The 22474-nt window shown below is 23.6% G+C and overlaps 1 protein-coding gene across 3 annotated transcripts in view; it reads left to right on the top strand.

Annotated features, from left to right (window-relative positions):
* LOC136990885 (alpha-2C adrenergic receptor-like) overlaps positions 1-21613 on the top strand; it is a 58385-nt gene extending 36772 nt beyond the window's left edge. For 2 of the 3 annotated variants that reach the window (XM_067289338.1, XM_067289340.1), the window contains exon 2: positions 18132-21613. In XM_067289338.1, the coding sequence (XP_067145439.1) occupies positions 18203-19858 (1656 nt within the window). In that variant the 5' untranslated portion in view covers positions 18132-18202 and the 3' untranslated portion in view covers positions 19859-21613. Of the gene's footprint in view, positions 1-7806; positions 7836-18131 lie in introns of all 3 variants that reach the window. The other variant, XM_067289339.1, reaches the window with a different exon arrangement.
* The last annotated feature ends 861 nt before the right edge of the window (positions 21614-22474 follow it).

The following is a 22474-nucleotide window of genomic DNA, read 5'->3' as shown; positions in this document are numbered from 1 at the left end:
AATGTAAAAAAATTCTTTACATAACTAAATGATTTATTTGTTATATAATTGTATAAGTAGTTGTTAAATGATATAATATGTTATGCAAATTTCTCTTACAAATTGAAACTTTTAATCATATATCATTGAAGCATGTAACGCATTTTAATAATAGACCAGTGTTAAATATTATAATTTAGAAATTTTCCTCTAACATAATTGATACAGTATGATGTGTTACTGAGTTGCTGAGAATTTAAATTAATATAATGTATGTATTACACAGAGAAGCATTTCACATACTAATATTTAAACATTACAAGAGTCATTTATCAATTTAAGTAAAAATAACGAATTTAATGTGTAAAGAACAGACAAAATATATAAAATGTATTAATAAATATAGTTTAAATACTGCTTTCAAGTGAATAGCGTGGTCCTTGATTTTCTTTACACAGCGTTTTTACATAATATAAAAATTTAAAAAGAATAAATACAGGGGGGAAAATTCCGAGAGATAATACATTCAAACTATATTTATTATAGTAAAAATTATGATAGAATTAAAGTTGTTTATAACAGTAAAACCTAATAAATATATATGTTAAATTTCCTAAATATAGAATGTATTATATATAATTTAAATTTAATTTTTATAAATTAGCATTTTATAATTATTTTACTAAATTCTACTATATTAATCATTTATGTTATAATAAATTTTTTAAATATAATACACTTATATATTTGTTTATTAATAAATATTTTATAGCAATTTTTATCAATAAAATAATTTGAAAATAAACAAGGATATAATAATAATTCTGAATAAAGTTATTAATTAATAAAAATGTATTATTTATTGAAAGTAAAGTAATTGCATCGGTATAAATATATTATTTCAATGTATATTAATAATCTATTAATTAATAGCAATTAAAACATTTAAACATTTTTTATAATACCAATAACTTAATAAAATCCTCTTTACTGAATACACGAATGTGTTCAAATTGTACAAATCATTGATTAGATTTGATAAATATATAAAAATAAATATTAATTATGTTTAAGATATGAAATACGTATGTATTGACACATTCCCACTGAAGATGCTTAATTAGACTTCATTAATTCTGTGTTAATTTAATTCAAATATCTTTGAGTAAGAAAGTCTCGTTGTTTGACATAATTAACCTAAACTGAAGTAATAAATGAGTTAAAGGTTATTCTCTAAATTTCATTTCTTGTTGTTATTAAATTTATATTTATATAGGTTACTGTATATGAACATCAAAGAATAGTATAGCTAAACATTGAATATGAATAAATTTTAATCTAGTTATTTTTAAATATTATTTTACTCATAAATAAATATAAAAAATATATAAAGTAGACGGAAAATGAATAATTTTTCGTTAAATTTTTCAAAAATTTTATTAATTGTTGAATAAATTTCAAGAAAAATCAACTTTTAGAAAAGTTTATTTGGTTTTAATTTTCAAATATATTTTTAATAACTAATGTTTATATTTCTCGTATTGTTTTTATATTTTAAATATAACTTTATTATTTATATAGATAATTATTTTATTATAATATACTTATAATAATAATAATAATACAATAAAAAATTGTACAAATTTATAAATTTTATTTCTTTTAAACTAGAAAAATCTGAAATGAGATTTATATTTTGTTATTTTGTGCATAATTAAAGTGTAAATAATAATTATTGAAAATTATATTGGATGTTGTATAAAGGAAAACGAAAAATTATAATTAAATTTTAAAATTAAAATTAATATAATTAAATTAAATATGTTTATAAATTTTTAATATTAAATAAATTAAATTAATTAATTTATTAATCATATTAGGCCATAGCCTGTTATTACAGGGTGTTATTACATTGTATTCACATTCATCGTAACAATAATAATATGATTTGGTATCACCGGTTAGTCTTAATATATTCATTAGTTGTATCGGTTCAAGTACATATAACTTTAAAGAGGTTGATTACAAAAGATTTTTACATAATTGTATAATTTGTAATTATTACAGTATTTGCATCATGAAATAAACGATACATTTGATTTTCTTCTTTAAAGGTGTTTAGTTGATTAAAATTCTCTTTGTTTCTTAATTCGTATCCCTTTTTACACTCGCAAAACATGTGATATTTGGTAAATAAATCTTGGCATCGTGGACAGATCATTTTTGAAAATTCGTAAATTCTATTGTTAACTATAATCATTTTGCTATTTCATCTAAGTTGGATAAAAACTTTGTTGATTGTAAATGGCATATTAGATAATATATAATTATTATTAAAAAGGTAGTTCAATATAATATTATACACAGGTTTAGGTTCTTTTCTCCTATGCATTCCTTCAATGTCTTGAGCTAAGGTAATTTCCAATGTGTTTTAGATCAGTTTCTTTCTAATTAGGTCGCTAATTTCTAGATTTTCTAGTAATGGCGTTATAAAAACTCCATGTTCATTGACAATATTTCTCATTTGACTAATCCAGGAACTTATTTGGGGATCCTGACAGGAATTTTTATACAGCAAATGTAACAATTTTGTTGGTAGATTGCCATTGTCTCTGATCTTATAAAGAAAGTTAACAAATCTTTTAACAAAGAAGGGAGTTAATTTGAATCTGTGGAATTCAATTCTGAGAGCAAATCCAGCTATGTTATAGTCCAGAGTAAAAATTTTTCGAATGAATGTATTTTGGATTATTTCAAATTTTTTATATTTTGTTAGACTCCAAATTGGTCAGGCGTAGGCTATCGCATTAAGGATTATGGAAGTAAACAATTTAAAATGGATGTATATGTTTTTTAGCTTAATTTGAGCAAAAAGTTTCACCATATTATTAATCAGTCGGTTAGATTTCTGAATAGATTCTTTATATTGCTTTTCAAAGGTTAGTGTGGGAGTCAGTATAATTCGCAAAAATTTAACTTCTTGTGTTATCTTAAGTTATTCTCTGTTCAAATAGAACGATGTACTTTTTTCCGTTTCGAAATATCAAAATTGAAGATTTGCTTGGATTAATAATTAATTTTAGACTATCAAAATATTCTTGAACTTTTTTTGATTTTCCTATGGAGTCCTGCAGCTGTGTGGTTGCGACTATTACGATATCATCAGCATAGGATATGGTGTGAATTACTTGACCATCTATATCGAAACCATCGTCTTCTATCTTTAAACATTCATTTATATCAGATAGGAAAAAATTGAAAAGATAAGGGAACAATGGGTCGCCCTGTAGTAGTTCTCTGTCCACTTGTAATGCTGGCCATCTCTTGTCAAATTGTTTTATTACTACTTCGTAGTGACCAAACAATTGGCCAATTATTCTAATCATAGAAGTATCTGCTCCGTATTTACTCAACTTCATTAGCAATATTGCAATAACCATAGAGTCATACGCTCTTTCCAAATCCAAAAATAAGGCGTAGACTTTGTCTCTTTTTATATAATCGCAATTGAAGTATTGCCATCAATGTGAATAATGCAATTTAAATACCTTCGTTTTTTCGTGAATGCAAACTGAGTATAATTGAGCAAACTTGAATGTAATTGTAATTGTATAAAACGTCACATAGCACTTGGGATCTGTAGTTTGCGATTTATTACGGATTTGATTAATATTATTCCAAAATTTTTTGGTATCTCTGGCCTTCAATAGTTGGTCACTCATTTCCGAAAAATATTTCTTCTTTTTTGCTTTAATTAAATTTTGATAATTTTTTTTTGTTTCTTATATATTCTTTCAATGTTCTTTTTTTCGTATTTATATATTCATAAGTTCGTTTTTCTAAAATACTGTAAGTTGCGTTGTTTTTTAATCTTATGAAGGTAACAACTCTTATCAAACCAAGCTTGTTTGAGTTGTATTCTTTTATTGTTCCAGGAGATTTTGTAACGGAACTGGTCTATTATTTTTACTAAGTTATCATATTTCTGTATAGCCGTAATATTACTATCACGATCCAGTATCTCTGACAACTTCTTACTGAATTCATTTTTAAATTTTCTGAAATTAAATCTTCCCATATCTTTTTCATAAGTTTGATTGTTTTTTTGGATTTAATCTTCCTTGTTTTCGTGCGGAATCAAGTTGCACTGGAAAGTGGTCAGAAATATTATTTAAAACCCTAAATTTCCTGATCTTATTTAGAGCGAATTCCGAACAAATAATATAGTCAATTATGGATGTGCCAACATGAGACAGAAAGGTATATTCTGCATGGCAGTCATTAGGGAATCTTCCATTCAATAGGTATAAACTGTTATCTTGTACAAATTCTAGTAATATTTTTTCTCCTGAGTTAATTTATTTATCTCTCGACACTTTAATGTTATTAATTATTCCATTATTAGTTTTCTTTTTGTATCCATTCTTTCGCCTACCGGCTATTGCCGTTTTCACCGATTATCCACAGATCTGTAATATTAGTTCTCTGTATTATCATATTTTGGATTTCTAGTAAGATAGTCTTTTTATCAGTGGTTGATGGTAAGTATATAAGTCCTAAACGTGTTTCTACCCAGAGTGTACATAAACGTTGACATAGTTCTAATTAAGCTAGGATATAATTGTGATCAACTATCCTAAACTTTAATTCACTTAAATTTTTTTTTAATTAACAGCAATAGACCTCCAGAGGGACGACCGAATTTACTATTTCTTTGACATTTACTTTCTAATAATAAGAATGTTCGTTTCAAATATATTTTATCTTCTGTTTTTAACTGCAACAACCAAGTTTCAGAAAAACCAACAACAGCATTAGATTTTAAGTAACTATGAAATATATCCGTGTATAGTTTTCTCTGGAGTCCTTGAATATTCCAAAAACCAATGAGAACTTTAGAATTATCGCTTTTAGTATTATAACTTCTAGTGGCAAGTCTATAGCTATATTCGTCTGGTCTAGTCTATGCCATTTTACATTATTATTTTCTGTTATTTCTTGGGTTATGATATCATCTGTTCTCCAAGAATTCTTAGGGATATAAGATTTTATTGCGTGCATATGCGATAAGCCTTTTAACTTAGTTCTAAAAAACTCTTTATTTGTATAACTTTTTCTAAGTTAAGATCATACGTATAGATAAACTCTTTATTTAAATAGTAATCATCTCTAATTATTATTTTGATGCCTTTGGCTTTTTCTTGTTGAGCTATTGAATTCAAATTTTTTCTCCTCAGTTTAAATCTTCTGCATAAATCTGTTTTGAATATTATTATTTTTTTTTTTCGTTCTTCTAAACTAATTTTAGGTTTCTTAGACCAACATTCTTTAAGTATTAAAATTTCTATCATATGTTGAGGTTAATACAATTTTCACCATAGGCTTAGGCCTATATTCATTGCTAGTTAATTTAACTAAACTATCTATAGGACTATTTGTTATGCCTAGTTCCATTATAATAAATTGTTCAATTTTGTTTAGATAATCAGAGGTTTTAAAAGGAAAATTTATAATTACTATGTTCTTCTTCATTTTTTTTTTCATTTATTAATTGATCTATTTCAAATTCTAACATACCTATAGTGTGGGAATTGTCCTTAGTTAGTAAGTCGATTTCTTCCAGTTTTTGTGAGATTATTTTGGATTTCAATTGATAAGCTCTATTTTCTTCTTTGAGTATATTAACTTCTGTTTTGATATTTTGTAATTCGGTATTTAATTGAGTGAAGTTTTATTGAATTAATTCATATATGGATTTTAACGAATATCTTTGTTCTTCTGCTGTTGAAGTGTCTATTTCTCGTACTGTGTGAAAATAGTCTTGTATTTTTGGAGATCTCACGTCAATTAGTTCACCTCTATCATAATCCCGTTCTTTCGGTTGGATTTCTTGACTGGGCATAATTTCAGATATATTAGTTTTATCTGTAACTTTAAAATTAACATTGCGATGCCTCCTCGACCCCTTCTTTTGCATATCACATGGCCGTCATATTGAGGTGATCTAGACAATGGACCTGGATTAGACTCTATCCTCGAAATGAACAATAAATATGTCATATCAATAACAGGAATAGTCTATTTTTGTATATCCATTTCAATTGAGGTTGCATTTTTACCTGAGAACAAACCATTATCATACAATTTAGTGTCGATATTCTCTTGTGGTAATCACACCTCCGCCAGTCGAGACTTCCCAATTTTTAATATTTATGCCGTACTATAGTATCATGAGTATTTATAAAAATTATTTTCGTAGGAATTGATTTAATAGAATTAAAAACAATTGAAATTATGTACTGTACATAAAAAAATAATTGGTGTTACAAAATTAACAACTATTTCTATCACAATTAATTAAAAATTAAGCATAAAATTAAAGTTGAAATTTTGAAAATATATTTAAGAGAAGATAATGATTTAATTCATTAAATTAAAGATTCACTGTGTACGATAATTATTGTATGACGTCCATTAAGCAACTAATTATTGCTGCTATGATTAGAATTGCATTAAGAAGTTTCGAATTGCAATATTCACTTTCTATCAGGAAACTAATTTTAAATAAGATGAAATTTAATGTCTCTCAAATTTCATTTTAATATTTACTTTAATATTAATTTCTATAACTGCAACTTAGTTATAACTTGTTAACAAAAGTTTAAACTATAAAAACTTTCTCAGTGAAATGAAGTTTCTACGAAAAATTTATTCGTAAAATATATGTGGGACTAATAAATTATAACCTTAATTTCCATTAACATACTTTTAAATTTTTCATTAAAATATATATATATATATATATATTTTTTTTTTTTTTCAAGTTACTAACGACCATTTAGTTAAATATATAATTATTCAAGCAAAAGAATATAGGCCCTACATATATTTATAAAATAAATAAATAAAATATCTTAAATTACAATACATGGGCTAATTATTTAAAAAACCATGATTAATTAATGTATACTATGTTTAATGAATAATACGATATTAATTTTATAAAAAAAATTAAAAAACTGGATTTTTAGAATCAATAAAACCGTTTTTAAATTATGATTAGACAATTTAAGTATCATAAACTCAAAAAATTAAAAAGTTTTAAATCTATAAACATTAATTTCTTAAATTAGTTTTATAATATACGAATTGCATTTAAAAGCAAATTGTATGTTTTTAAAGAATATCATCGCTAGTTTAGTGAATTTTTCTGAATTTCCTACAAGAACTATTACAAACAAATGCTGTTATATCTAGTATTCCACAAATTTTATATGTTCTTTCATAAGTTTGGAAAATCATTGTTTGGTATATTAAAAAATGATTCTCCTTTGTGTGGAGTATTGTTCAATCTATATCGCGTACACAACCATATTCAATCACTAGTCTTCTGTATTGAAGATATTAGTTTGTTCAGGAGACACTATCGCTCTGCATCTATCCTTTAGGCAGAAAATAGAATGTGTTGAAAATCGAGACCTTTAGGCTCACTTCTGCCACCTTATTCATAACCACATCTATCGATCATTACTGCTTCTGATGAGAAGTCGGAAAGAAATAAATATCATACTTCTTTTATACTAAAAAAATTAATTTTAAAGAAATGTATTACTATTATTTTTTATGAAATTTTAAAAAATTTAATTTTAAATATTTTAAAATAAAAGAAAAATTATTTGATTGTTATGAAGTTGATGATTATTAAGTTTGGCGATATTATTAATATTTTAATATTTATTATCATGAATAAAATTAATAAATGATTAAATCTATTAATAAATATGAAATAAATTATTATTAATATGGTAAAATATTTTTCATTTATAGGGGACAATGAAAATATTCGTTATTTTAAAGTAAAGATCAAGTTTGTTTTTAAATATTTTTCATGTAAATTCTGTTTCTAAAATTAGAATATTTTGAAATATTTTTAATAGTAAAATTTTGTAAAATACTTACAAAATTCTATATACTTACTTTTTAAAAATTCTTATATTAATCTTTATTTAACTGCGAGATTTTTAAAATTTTGAAGCTATTTATGTTTTTGTTACACAATATTATTAAAATCATTAAAGAATTAATATTTGTTATCGAATTAATTCAAGTAAAAGTATTTTAGTTCGAAATTAATGAAGATAATCTTAGCTTCGATAAATAATGAATAATATAAGTTTTATTATTTTATTCAATAGAGGTTTCTTTTGATATGTGAAATTTTTCCTATTGAATATTTAATGATTGTAGGTGATAATTGAATTTTCGCGTTATACGTCGTACAAATTTAATTATTAAACTATAAAAACATAAATCTATATATTGTAAGCCATAAATATAGAAGGAATTCTTCTATTTTTATATCGAATTTATGCTATATTTATGAATGGTTATATATTATTTTGACATTTTACATTTTATTTCTAACACAATATATATGATATACGACAGTTTGTGCATCTTGTAATTTTCAATATTTTGACATTTAGTACGGTGTAAATTTTCTACTTTAATATTTGGTTTTATAGCGTTTTATACCAAGATTTCTTTTTATTATACAAAGCCAGAAATTGTTAAAAAATATTTTAACATAAAAATAGAAGAATGCATCTACTAAAAATCAATTACATAACCATATGCTATAAAATAATTGTTTTGCTGCAGCATAGAATCTTCATTATCGATTGTTAGTCACGGGAGTCAGAGCATTGGATTTCCTTTTGCTGCCTCTTACTGCTCTAGAGTTCAGTTGCTAAGCAACAACTGAGCCATCTCCATATCCATGATATCTTCAAAGATATAACATCTTGTCTGATGAATGGAAAGGAACGAAATCCTCAAGGATTAACCTAATTACCCTCTGTCTTCACACATATATAATTAGTTTGTTAATCAATCAACGATGCTTTTATGCTAATCGTATAATTATCTCAATATAATATTTTGTATTTCTCATAATATTATAACCTTTATATAAAATTAAACGCTATTTAATCACATGAATCTAGTAAATAACATAATCTTAAATTAATATGTTGTTTATAATGAGATCTATATATCAGTTACTTAAATTGATTTTATTTTATAAAAATAAATTCATTTTAATAGCTAAATTTCTTATATTTTTGTTATTTAATCATAAATGAAAAAGAATATAATCCTTTAAAAGAAGTTTAGATTAGACTGTCTTTAACATGTTTTAATTATGTTCATACATTAATTACGAAGCAAAATAAAATTATTTTTATTAAAAAAGCACAATCTAGATTATATACTTTATTTAAATAAAAATATAAAGTATCATTATTCTTAAAAATAATTTATTTTATTAATTTATACATATTTTTATTGATTATTTTCATAAATAATATATATCGATGTTTTAAAATTACTTATTTGCAAAATGAATTGTAAAAATTTTTATTTTTTAGAGAGATTAGTTTATGGTTTTAATGAAAATAGAGCGAAAAAATCTAATAAATAAAATAACGATATATTGCTATTTTTACGGATATTTGAATATTAAATATCATATGGAAGGAATTTTGAAACGAAATATAATAATCAGATTTTCCTAATTTAAAAAGAAAAAAAAAATACACGTATATAATTGGTTGTAAGCAGAAAATGTGAATATTTTATAAATAAGAATATCAAACTAAATAAATTCAAAACAATAAATTTATGAAAAATGTTTAATTATTCAAAGATTTCATTGGTTAAATTTGAAATTAGACGATTGTTCAATACATATTTCAATTTGGTTCGAGCTTTTCGTCACTCTGGCTTGTAATCGATTTGTTGAATCGAAATCGACCAATGATATTCAATCATGTCTGAAATGGACATGAAATTCTTTGACGTCACAAGAACTAATATGTTCTTTTCTTTTATTAATAAATCATTTTCTCGGTCTATTTCTCAAAATTTTATTAAGAAAAGGTATATTTTTAAATCCTAAAAATTCTTCTTTTAGAAAATAATTTAATAATATATATAATTATGTATATTTTTAATCTTAAGAATAAAATTTTAGCTTAACTATTCTCTTATTAATGCTAGTTTGCGTCACATCGTTTACAAATTACGTCAACAGTAGTTCTATTACGTAATACAAACGTTTCTCCTCTCTCGATGACGTCAGTGAGGACGTTTATAACTAAACGATAGACATTGAAACTTGGAAGCTTTAATATTTGTATTACGTTTTCTTCTTCTAATAATAATTACATAATTAAATTAACGTCGTGAAATTATTAAATGGGTGAATATATATTCATAATCAATAAATTTTTATTTCAATAAATTCTTTTAGTTTTTTGGTTTTTTTTTCTTTGTTCCTTTAAGGAATAACATAATACTATTTGTTTCAGGATTTATTTCTTATAAGCCTTGTTAATAATGGCTAATGGAAAAAATTCAGAAGCCCTGTCAGTAACATCTGTTCTTTGTGCTTATTATTGAGGACAATACAGGTTCATTAACAATAAATGAACAGTTGCAAATAATAATTCTATTTCTGAAACATATTTATTAAATGAATATGTTGCATGCTCGAAGTTATTTCACAGAAATGTAATTTATTAACATTTAACATATTTGTTAGATGATGTTACGACTTGTTTTAATGCAAAACAATAAAATTTTAATTGTTTTATTAACAATTCTCAATATATAAAGTAGTAATTTTTATAAGTGTATCTTATTAAAATTATCTTCATCGACAAATGATACAATTTAAACTTTAAAGGTATAATAAAGAATTTACTTCAATGAATATTTTATTGCATCTTTAAAGTTTAAATCACTTCGTTAATATAATTTATTGTTACAAAATAGTTATTGGCTATTTTAGAAACTAATACAATTATATTTTATTTTAGTTAATTGTTTTAATTTAAAAGTGTTTAATGCATTTTAATGCATACATTTACAGTAAATGTTTAAGAATTATATATATTAACAAAAATTAATAAATTATTATTATTATTTTGTATAAAGTATTTATTTGAAATATACTAATGATTTATATTGTTGATTTTAATATTAATTAGAAAAGGTTAATCTATTATTTATTTCTTACATATAAAGCAAAAATCAATACAGATTTAATTAATTCTCATTCTTTTTTCAAACAAATAAATTGCTAATAATTACACAATTAGTTTTTAACTACATCTATAACAAAATCATAAATTTTGTGTAGACTTTTTATGCATATTTAATAACACAAGTAATTTATTAAGTTATAAACTATATTAATCCGTTAAATATGAGATTATAATTTTTCAAATAATATTATAAAGTGAGAAAATATTACTTAATGATACTTAGTACACGTTCAAAATAAATTAATAAATAAAAGTAAAAGTATTCAGTTCATATGTTGTATATACATTTTATATAGCCTATACTGTACAGTATTTTCATTTCATATTTGTAATGAGAAACGAGAATCGAAATGCGAAACATTTGTTATTAACATTGTTCTTTAACAAATGATATAGCATATAATGAAAAATAAAATACACGTTATGTAAATACTAAAATAAAAACTTCAATATGTTTTATTATTCTCATAATATTTCTTATATTTTTATAATTTGAAATATTACTCTAAATTACAATATGATATAGATTATTATACTATTTACTAGAATTATTGCATTATTGTATATATATGAATGTGTGTTTGTATGTATAAAAATATATATATACCGTTGCATTTATTTATGATGTATGGTTATCATATAACTACATGAAATATAGTCAAACTTTACTTTAGTTCAACTGTTTATTCGTAGGGCTAAATCGAGTGTGACACGAGTGTTTCAAACTCTCAAATTTGAGTTTGTAAATCACGTGTTTTGATGATTAAAATGTCGTGCAAACCATACTGTAATCGTGCAAAATCAAATAGTTAGTAAATAATTGATACTAAATAGTTCTATATTTAATATTTATGGGGAAAATCTATTCACAAATATTGATTAACACTTTGCGTGGATGACGTTTTGTAGGAAGATACTGTATCGCGGCCTGAGTGTAAGTATGGATGTATACAGCTATACCAGATATATATATATATATATAAAATTTTATGCCTGAAACAAAATTAAATACACTATAATAATAATTGTTATGTTTTGATTACCTATGTAAACAGAAAAATTAATTATCTAAGCTATTTCATTTTTATAAATGTAAATATCTAATAATTTTATAAATTTAATTTAAAATAAAATAGTAAGATCAAAATTTATTTGTATTAACGTAATAAAAAGACTAAATCAATTAGTTATTACTTTAATAAATTTTCAATTAAAATTCAAATAGTTTATTTATTAAATATAATCATCAATATAATAATGCGTTATATAACAGTATTATTAGTATTATAATGTATTAAAATACTGTAATTAAGATAATAAATTAAACGGATTTAAAATAACAAAACATTTCATCTTCGTGAACTATATTGTAATCATATTTTTAGAAATAAAAATGTTAAATGATTTGTTTTCTTTAAGTATTATTCAGCATCTGAATGTTGAGCATTAAAATTATAATTGTAATAAAAATGTTTATATTTTATTAATTGTTAACTACATTTTTAAATTAATATTTTTATTAATTAATCAGAATTTATATTTTTAATGTGAAATAGACATTGGTAAAAATATTTAAACAGCCATTTGTATTTTATTTTCTCAATATTTATCGATAAAAGGAGATCAAATGCCATACTCATGCAATGTAGAAACATATTCAATCTAAAAATAAGAAAATAGCAAAAATAAATAAGAATATAAAATGAATGTTCGTAAATATATGTTGCGTTTCATAAAAGATAAACCTTTTAAATTGATGTTTCTTGAAATAACCTTAATATATGCATAAACAAACTGATTTAATGATCCCAAATTGAGAATAAAGTAAGTACGGTATTCTAAAATAGATCCTTAGGCAATATTGAATTTATAAGTTTAAATATTTTAAGTTATATTTTATATTTCTGTATTGGTCAATCAAATTTTAAGCCTGTTTTGAGATAAGCTTATATACAGCAATATAACTTCAGTAAAGCATTTATATAATATTTAAAATATTTTTAAAAAATTTATAAAGAATAATAATGAATCGGATAATTTTGATTTAAATTATAATAAACACACCAATCATGATATTTTCATTGTTATTTTTAAATTTATAATTAATTAATCTAAATCGTACATATATTTTAAAATTTATTTCAAAATTGTAAATAATATTTTCTAATATACATGTTATTTATGATTTTCCTAATTATGTTCTTCAAAAAATAGAGATAAACGTGAAAACTTTATAGTTTAATGTCAAAAATATAATGATGTACAGTGTTAATTTTTAAAGTGAAATTTTAACAATGCATGAAATATTTTATGACCTACATATAAGGCCACAGAATTTAAATATAAATGAAAATATCACTTTTTATTGAAGTATATTAGAGAAATAGTAAAGTCGAATAAATTGCATAAATGTTAATTTAAAAATTTAGATTTATCCCGTGAGGCAAGATATGAATCTATAAATGAATGTCTTTTATAGATTCATATCTTGACCATACTTCTTACAATAGCTGAGTGACTTTTCAGCTTTTGCAAGAATCGGGATAAGATTCGAACCCGGATCGCTATAACGGTAATATTACTTAAAATATTAAAAATAAGAAATTTATTAGTCGATAATTTATTATAAGACAGTTTATTTATACTACTTCATGTATACGTAGCACATTTCTTATTTAATCACAAGTATTCGGCTTTATCTTATATAATTATATATAATACAATGAAGTTATTTTGTTATATTTAAGTATATTTTGTTTAATAGAAAATGCAAAACATATTTTGGAATATTTTATTTATTTATGTTTAACAAAATGTTTTGGTTATGCCTTTACAGTAAGGTATCACCTCTTCCATATAAAACCCCTAAAGTTAAAAAGAAGATATAATAAGAAAATTGTTATTTTTATATAAACGTATTTATTTATTAGCATTTAAATAAATAATAAAATTAAGATTTAATGCAAAATAATTCTAAATACTGTAACAGTTATCAAAGCATGACTCGTATTCGTGTGTTTTTATTCCATTTTTCATACTGTGGAGTATAAAAACTGTTTTCTGGGTTTAAAAAATAACAGAAAAATATAAATATAAATATTTTGAGAATGCTTGTATAAAAATAAAAATGTAAGAAATTTTGTCGTAATAACAATAACTATTAAGATACAAAGAAGTTATTTGTAAAAAATTCTAAACAAATTTCAAAATATGGAGCAGCATCATACATCATATGGACTTGAAAAGAAGTGAGATGAATCTTTGAAGTACAACATTGAAGAAGAGTCCTTAAAATCAAATGGATAGACAAAAGCAAATTAATATAAAGTGGGAAAGGAAATCTTCGAAAGAAACGCAAGAAAATGATAGGGACATGGGGAAAGAAAAACAAGGGAGACTCGGAGGTATAATTTTGATTGAGAAACATATTTCAAAAAATTTTATAAATTATAAAAGACAAAAAAATGTAACAAGCAGAAATAAATGCTTTTTGAAAACAATCGTTACGAGATTAAAAAAGAATTTGTAAGTTACTGAATGTACAGTACTGTACAATGTACAATTAAACAAAAATCTTAAAAATAAAGAGTTAATAATGTTATGTTAACTGTTACAAATTAACAAATAATTTTATTTAATAATAAAATAATTAATACCTAAAGGCTTTAATATTTAGAAAAAGTTAAATTAATTTAAAATCTGTTTATAGATCAATAAGCATAAAATTGTAAATATGAATTATGTCAATTTTATCAATTAGGTTTAGGTATATAAAATGCCTTTAATGATTTTTTAATTGTTTAAAGCTTAATTATTTTATCTAAATTCTTTTGTTAACAATATTGTATAGTTGATTAATCAATTAATTAAATATTGCTTTATTAATATTATTAATACATTCTCAATGAAACAATCATAAACTTCATGATTAAAAAATTTCCAACCTATTGATTTAATAGTTTTAAACTGTAATAATTATTTAAATCTCCTATTTGATTTTATAGGAAAACTAATGAACCCAATTCTACCTATTCTTTTCGATCTAAGAAAATGTTCTCATCTCAGCGTTGATGGATAGTATATTATTTTGAAAAGTAATAGTAATTCGTATATGATTGATCATTAGTAGGAAGTTCTAACATAATCATGAAAACAGAGAATATTTCTAATTAAAAATAATCGATTTTTTAAAATATGAAATATTAGAAAATGTGAAGACAGACTGCATGAGAATATAGTAGTTACTGAATAATGTCGAATGAAAAATCTTGATAATATCATTTGTGTTTTAATAAATAAAAATTTAATCAATGAGAGGAGGTTTATAATACTAATACACAATAACATAAATCCACGAAAAGGATTTTATTAGTAATATATCCTGCTATTACGAAAAAAATTAAGTTAGTAAAAAGATTGGTAGTTTTCTTAAATAGATTTCAAGCATTAATATCTAATGTATATTAAAGAGCTATATTATTTTTGTCACGAGATCTTATCACCTATATTTTTATTTGTACAAAAATATATGTGCCATTGTTGTATTCAATGGTATTTCTTTGTGCATTATATAAAATAATTTAGCCAGTATTAAAATGTATAATGTAAATTCAAGAAAAGAATTTTAATATGTATTTATAAGGTTTTTAATTTTTAAAATACTATAGTCTTTAAACTATAAACATATAGATTAATATTAGCATTAAGAACTCAAGAGTCATTCATTGTTATTTTGACACATTGTTTTAGTACATGACATTTCTATAATTTCTATATTCTCCCTCATTCTGTTCCAACATTACAACATGTTAAATTTACAATTCTGTATATTTGTATGAATTTTCTAACTTATTTCACAAATTTTTCTTTTCAAATATCAACTTTTTAACTTTGAAATGATTTATATAACTGCAGTCTGTCTATCTGCAGAAAGGGAATTAAAAATAATCCATATTCGATCTTAATGCCCGAATATTTTGCAAAATATCTCAAATGTTTTAATACTTTTTATTTCTGTTCTATTATTAACCTATTTGTTATAATATAAAATATTATTTTATTTTCGAAAAAACGTTTAGATTGTCTTAAAGCTAGAAAGAAATTCCGATGTCTGATAATGTTAATCGAAAAAGAAAGGAACTCTTCTCTTTCTCTGGAGATATTTCCTTAAGTTAATCTTCTCAATTATTAGTTTGCTCCTGGTGTGAGTTTGTGAATCAGTTCGATTGTTTAATCATGTATTCAAACTCTTGACAGATGTAAAGAACTATTACCTGCAGCACCATGAAGAATGATTATAAATATAATGACAATAAACTTATTGCAAAATTATGATAGTGACATTAAGTGAACATTGACATCTGATAATGATAATAAGTTTTCGGATTTGAAATTTGTGGCTATACACTAATATGAACTATCTATGACTATGTATGTATGTGTTTCTATAATATTCTTCAGAAAATAAAACTTAGACTACTTTTTCATTAAATAATATTAATATTTTTTCTAAATTATAGAAAGAAAAAAAACCGTATAAAAGATTAACATGTTGCGCTTATTATATATATTAATATTGCATAATAAATTGTTAGTTTTCGTACAATATTATAAACAAATTATAATTATTACGACTTACAGCTAGAGTTAAAATATGTATAATGACTATATGTTGCTCTCGATCGTTACTTCTTACATCTGATATTTTCTTTTTTTACAACAATTTTAGTCTATTTTTCTATTATGATTCACTCACTCAGAAGGAAAGCTTGCAAGTAATTTTATATTAAAAAATTATATTGCAGTTTTTAGACTTTTGAATTAATTTTTTTCACACTTTATTTGTATTTTATAATTACTGTTTTCGATATATTGTGATCTTCAGGAGAAATAAGCTTTGATTCTATAATATATGTTACAAATCTTCTCAATTGACATTGTTCCATACAAAAGAGTTCGTTTTCAAATTCACAAAGATTAAGTCTAAATAATCTGTATATAATTAATTAAATTCTTTTCTACTCTTTCTCTCATTGAAAATTGTATAAATGAATCTGAGATATACTGTAGAATTATATCAATTTACAAGTCTTAAATTTTATCAAATATACAAATTGATTTATTATCTGTCTGAGAAATAAGATTTAAATTATGTTTCTAATTAGCAAATGTTTACAAATATTATTTTATCAAAAATATAAGACGATAATCTACACATCAGATTCAAAATGCTCTTTAATATTATTTCAGACTTCAAATATGGATTAAAAATTACAAACGAGTTCAGTCTAGTTATTGTCTATTGGAATTAAAAATTTTTATTCAAATAATAAATATTTGAAGATGAGATTTAGAATTATCTATTTCCATTTATAAAATTAAAATAAAATATTTTAAAATTAAAATTTATTTAAATTTCTAAATTGACTTTAAATTTTATAATTTATAGATGATAATAAAAAGAATTGATTAATAATGTTTCTTGAAAATGATTTAAATAAATAAATTCTTTTTTGAATATAGTTATATGTTTTTTAAAATTTTAAATTTCATAATCATTAAATTGGTAATGAAATTTAAAATGATAAATTTTTAATTTTACATAACATTTTAATATAAAAATCATGTGTTTTAAATTTATTATTAAAGCAGTTGCTGATTGAATGATTACAATGATAAATGGGGAATATTACATTTTATTTTTTCAAATTTTAATCAGAATATAAGATAAAGAAATGTATGATTTTTTTAAAAGTTATGTTATATTTATGTATAAATGATTGTTGATTTTATCCCCAATATTCTTATTGAAATAATCTTTACAGAAATATTACTATTATGTAAATAAACATTTATTATATGAAAAAACGGAAAATACTCATCATTAAAATAACAAACTACACTATTTTTCTTACTTCAAAAGTGAAATTTTGTAAATGTTAGAAGATAAATGATCATTTATCGTGTTTGTTCCGTTTGCTTATTAATTAATATGTTATTTTTTTATCTGTTTATGAAGGATATTAATTGTTGTTTTCCCCACAGGTTTCACCGCAAGATGCATTAAGCCAACAACTGACAAGAAAAGCTAACTGGGATATTGCAAATGACAGGGGATGGACGGTAACTACACAAACATTTCATCCTATGACTACTACGTTCAAACGGATATACCAATCAACTTCACTACTATATCCGTTGAAAATGAAACATTCAGTTCAACCAAGCAACCATATAGCATTCCTTCTGATCCTATTGATCCTTCCTCACCTCCCATATACGATTGGAACAACAATCCGTATCCAAGTGGATATTCACAAATTCACATCATCGTTACATCATTTTTCGTCACGTTAATTATGATCATCATCGTGGTGGGTAATATGTTAGTGTGTATTGCAATAGCTACTGAAAAATCACTGAAAACGGTGCAGAACTGGTTTATAGCATCTTTAGCTGTTTCTGATTTTCTTGTTGGACTTGTGATCATGCCATTTTCATTAGCTAATGAATTAATGGGATATTGGATATTTGGTCCCTTATGGTGTGATATACATTCAGCATTGGATGTGTTTTTGTGTACAGCATCTATCAATAATTTATGTCTAATCAGTTTAGATAGGTATTGGTCAATAACTCAAGCTGTTGAATATTTGAAAAAAAGAACCGCCAAACGTGCACTAGCTATGATATTCTTTGTGTGGTTATTATCTGCTCTTATATCTCTTCCGCCATTATTAGGATGGAAAAAGTTTGATGATCCTCCTGATTATCCTACTTGTACTGTGAGTGGAGAAATCGGTTATGTGTTGTATTCAGCATTAGGTTCATTTTACATTCCAGCTATAGTTATGGTTTTTGTTTATATACGTATATTTATAGCAGCAAGATCACGAGCTAGACGCCATGTTAAAAAAGCACGCCATGCACCAGAAATTACTAACGATCCAACTGGTAGAGATAAATCTACTACTACAACTACTACATGCACAAGCTTTAGTAATCCCAGTCCACCAGACAAATATCGCGAAATTGAATTTCAATGTTCACCAAAGAAAAGAAAATTAAACGGAACTAGTATCAAAGAAGAGAGCCCTCCACCTACACCTCCTCATACACCACAAATTGTTATCGAATCTTCTAAAGACAGTCCAGATAGATTTTTACCTGGTCCTTCATCACTGCCTTGTATGGTTGAAGTGCTGGAAGAAAACGATAATATGGATGAGAACAGAAGCGACTGGAGGCAAATGACAGATTCGGATGAATGTACTTCACCTCCTTTCAGGAAAACAAAACATTCTTCATTAAAAGATCCACTTCCAAGATCATCTTTATTAAGTGCACCGAAATTCATGAAAACTCAGTTTGGGTCTACATTATCATTAGCGGATTTTGACAAACCAGATTCAAAAAGACAAAGAATATTAAATACGAGAAAAAGAAGAAAAGGTGGAAAAGTGAAATGTCAGTCACTTCCCGTTCGACATGTACCATCAGATGCTGAAAGACAAAAAAGGAAATTAGCTAAAGCAAGGGAAAGAAGAGCTACTTTAATATTAGGTTTAATAATGGCAGCATTTATTTTAGCGTGGTTACCATTTTTTGTGTTATATGTAGTAAAAGCTGTTTATAGACCTGATAGTATTGATGAAATTGGATTTGCAATTGCATTTTGGCTTGGTTATTGTAATTCTGCTCTAAATCCCATCATCTACACCATTTTTAATCGTGATTTCAGACGTGCGTTTAGAAAAATTCTCTTTAAATAAAATAAAATAATAATAATAATTGGTTTGAATGAAGTACTCGTCTTCCAACATGTCAGTGCCTGTTGGTGAAATGCTTGGTGTAAATTATGAAAACTTGGATCCAGAACAGGTTGAAAGACTTTTCTGAAAACAAAAGTTACAATGTATGTATACCAACGTTGTTGATTGCATATATTGTATTTTATTCTAAACATTTTCATACAAAATGAAAACAGTAAAATCTTGATAATTTTCACAATAACCTGTTGATCACTGAATTTCAGATCTAAAAATTTATACGCACTTTTTTATTCAAAACCTCTTAAACAATGTTGTGTGATTGTGAAATTGTACATTAAATGTTAATCTAAGAGTACGTATTTTGTATCTACACATTAAATACGTTTGTTTTTGCACAATGGTTTGTTAAAATTTTAGAATATATATGTATATATATAAATATATACACATATATATATATATATATTATATGAATATCTTTCCTTCTGATATCATATGTTAAATTTATTGAAAAGGTAACGTAATTTGCATTTTAATTTTCTCAAAATGTTAATTGTTTAAAGTATATAAATATATATAGTTTTGGAATAAACAAAAATTATTTTGCACAATCAAAATTTAAAAATCAAAGAAAAAGTATGAAATTTTATCTAATTATATATTAAACAATAGACATAATAAAGTCATAAAACATCATAACTTTTATATGTTTAGTGCAAGACCATATTTTAGATAAAAATATTGGTTTTTGCATTTATTAAAAATCGGTACAAAATCCATACAGAAATAAAGGGAAAAAATGAAATATTACATACATTTTATAATATAAAATTTTATCTTTTAGTACTAAAATCGAAGGTAATTAAAAATAGAATTAAAAAGTCAAATTTGAAATAATATATCAGAAGGGAAAAATGAATAAATATTTTTTGAGTTGTGAAAAATGTTTTGTGTGTAAAATAGAGTGTGTTTATATATCAACAAATATCGCGTAAAATACACATAAGTATACTTTTACACAGCACTAAAAATCATCGGATTACTCATGTATTTCATAGGCAGCTAATAGCATATTTCAAAAAGGTTTCCATTAAAGATAACGGGAAATTATAAAGGAAATCTTAATACGTAATGTTTAAAATATTACATATTTGTGGAGTTTAAGTTTGAACCCATGGCTATGCACCTACACAACGATTGGTTGATCAAAAGAATTTCCCAGAATGGATATATTCCTGGTGTTTTTGCTATTCCTCGTGTTGATGCCTTAATAAATAAAAGAAAGTCGTATGCAAATTGTTTAACAGTAGAAACGTTCACACATATAAAGGATATATCTTCATATCTGATACCCTAAAGGATATTTTGTATTCTAAGAGCGAATATCTCTTGTATCTATCCTCTAAATAAAGCCAATGTGATCGCATTACATATAAATATAAATAAATATATATATATATATATTATATATACTTATAGGCTTCCGCCCAGAAAAACCCCCTAATGACTCAAAAAATATGAGATAAATAAATAAAAAATGCTTTTAACAGTAGCACAATTCATAAAAGTTCTATTTTGCACTGGAAATTCTTTAAATCCCAACCATTGCTCATAATATATGTTCAATAATTCCAAAAATAACATTCATTTCTTCTTTTCATAAATAAGTTATCATTTATTGTATAAATATTGACAAATATTTATTGTAAGTTTTGACATTTATCTTATGTGACTTTTTCCTTTTTTGTAATGGAATTTATTGCAATAAAATACAATAAGTATGTATAAATATTATCATCGGTAACAAATCAATAAAAAATAATATTTGTGAAAATGAAAATGATAAAAGTAAATTTTATTGAAAAAAAAATTAATAATAAATTACAAAATTGCCTGTTGAAATTTAATGTTTCAGTTTTATAAATATAGTTTACATATTTTTAACTCTCAAATTTTTGAATAAAACTATTAATTTTTTTACAATTACAAATAATTATCACTTTATTCTACAATATAATTTTAATTTTTATAGTTTAAACTATTACAAATTAATAAAGTACATGTTTATTTAATATACGTTACTTTTCACTAAAATTAATACTAAATATAAGAATATTCAATATAAAAGTTTAAGTTAAACTATTTAAAATAAATTAAAATAAGACGAAAAATAGAAGAAGAATCTGAAAAAGTTGAATTATTTATAGCTTATTTTTAATTTATATAAATTTATAATTTTATACGTCACTAATTAAATTACGTATCAAGTACTGTAAGAAGACAATGCTCAATTTAAAAAAAAGTTTAAACAGAATTTGTGTAGTCTACAAATTTTAATACATCATAGGTTAACATTAATTATATTTAATTAACGAAAGTAAAAAAAAAAAACGTGAATATTTTTTCGGTAAAATGTAATCAAATTTACTGAATGTATATATAAATATAATTAAAATTTTAATTATCAGTGATGTTAATTTAATTTCGATCAGTTATACTGTTTTAAATTTTATTACGAATAACAATAAAAAAATTTAAGTCAGGATATTACATAACTGAAAATTTTATTTTTGTCTTTATTTAAACTTAATTGTATATTTGAAATAATGCCATTGC

This window comes from Centruroides vittatus, unplaced genomic scaffold, assembly GCF_030686945.1.
Source record: "Centruroides vittatus isolate TY-2023 unplaced genomic scaffold, ASM3068694v2 contig_1349, whole genome shotgun sequence".
Taxonomy (NCBI): domain Eukaryota; kingdom Metazoa; phylum Arthropoda; class Arachnida; order Scorpiones; family Buthidae; genus Centruroides; species Centruroides vittatus.
This window is presented reverse-complemented; position numbering and strand designations above follow the sequence as displayed.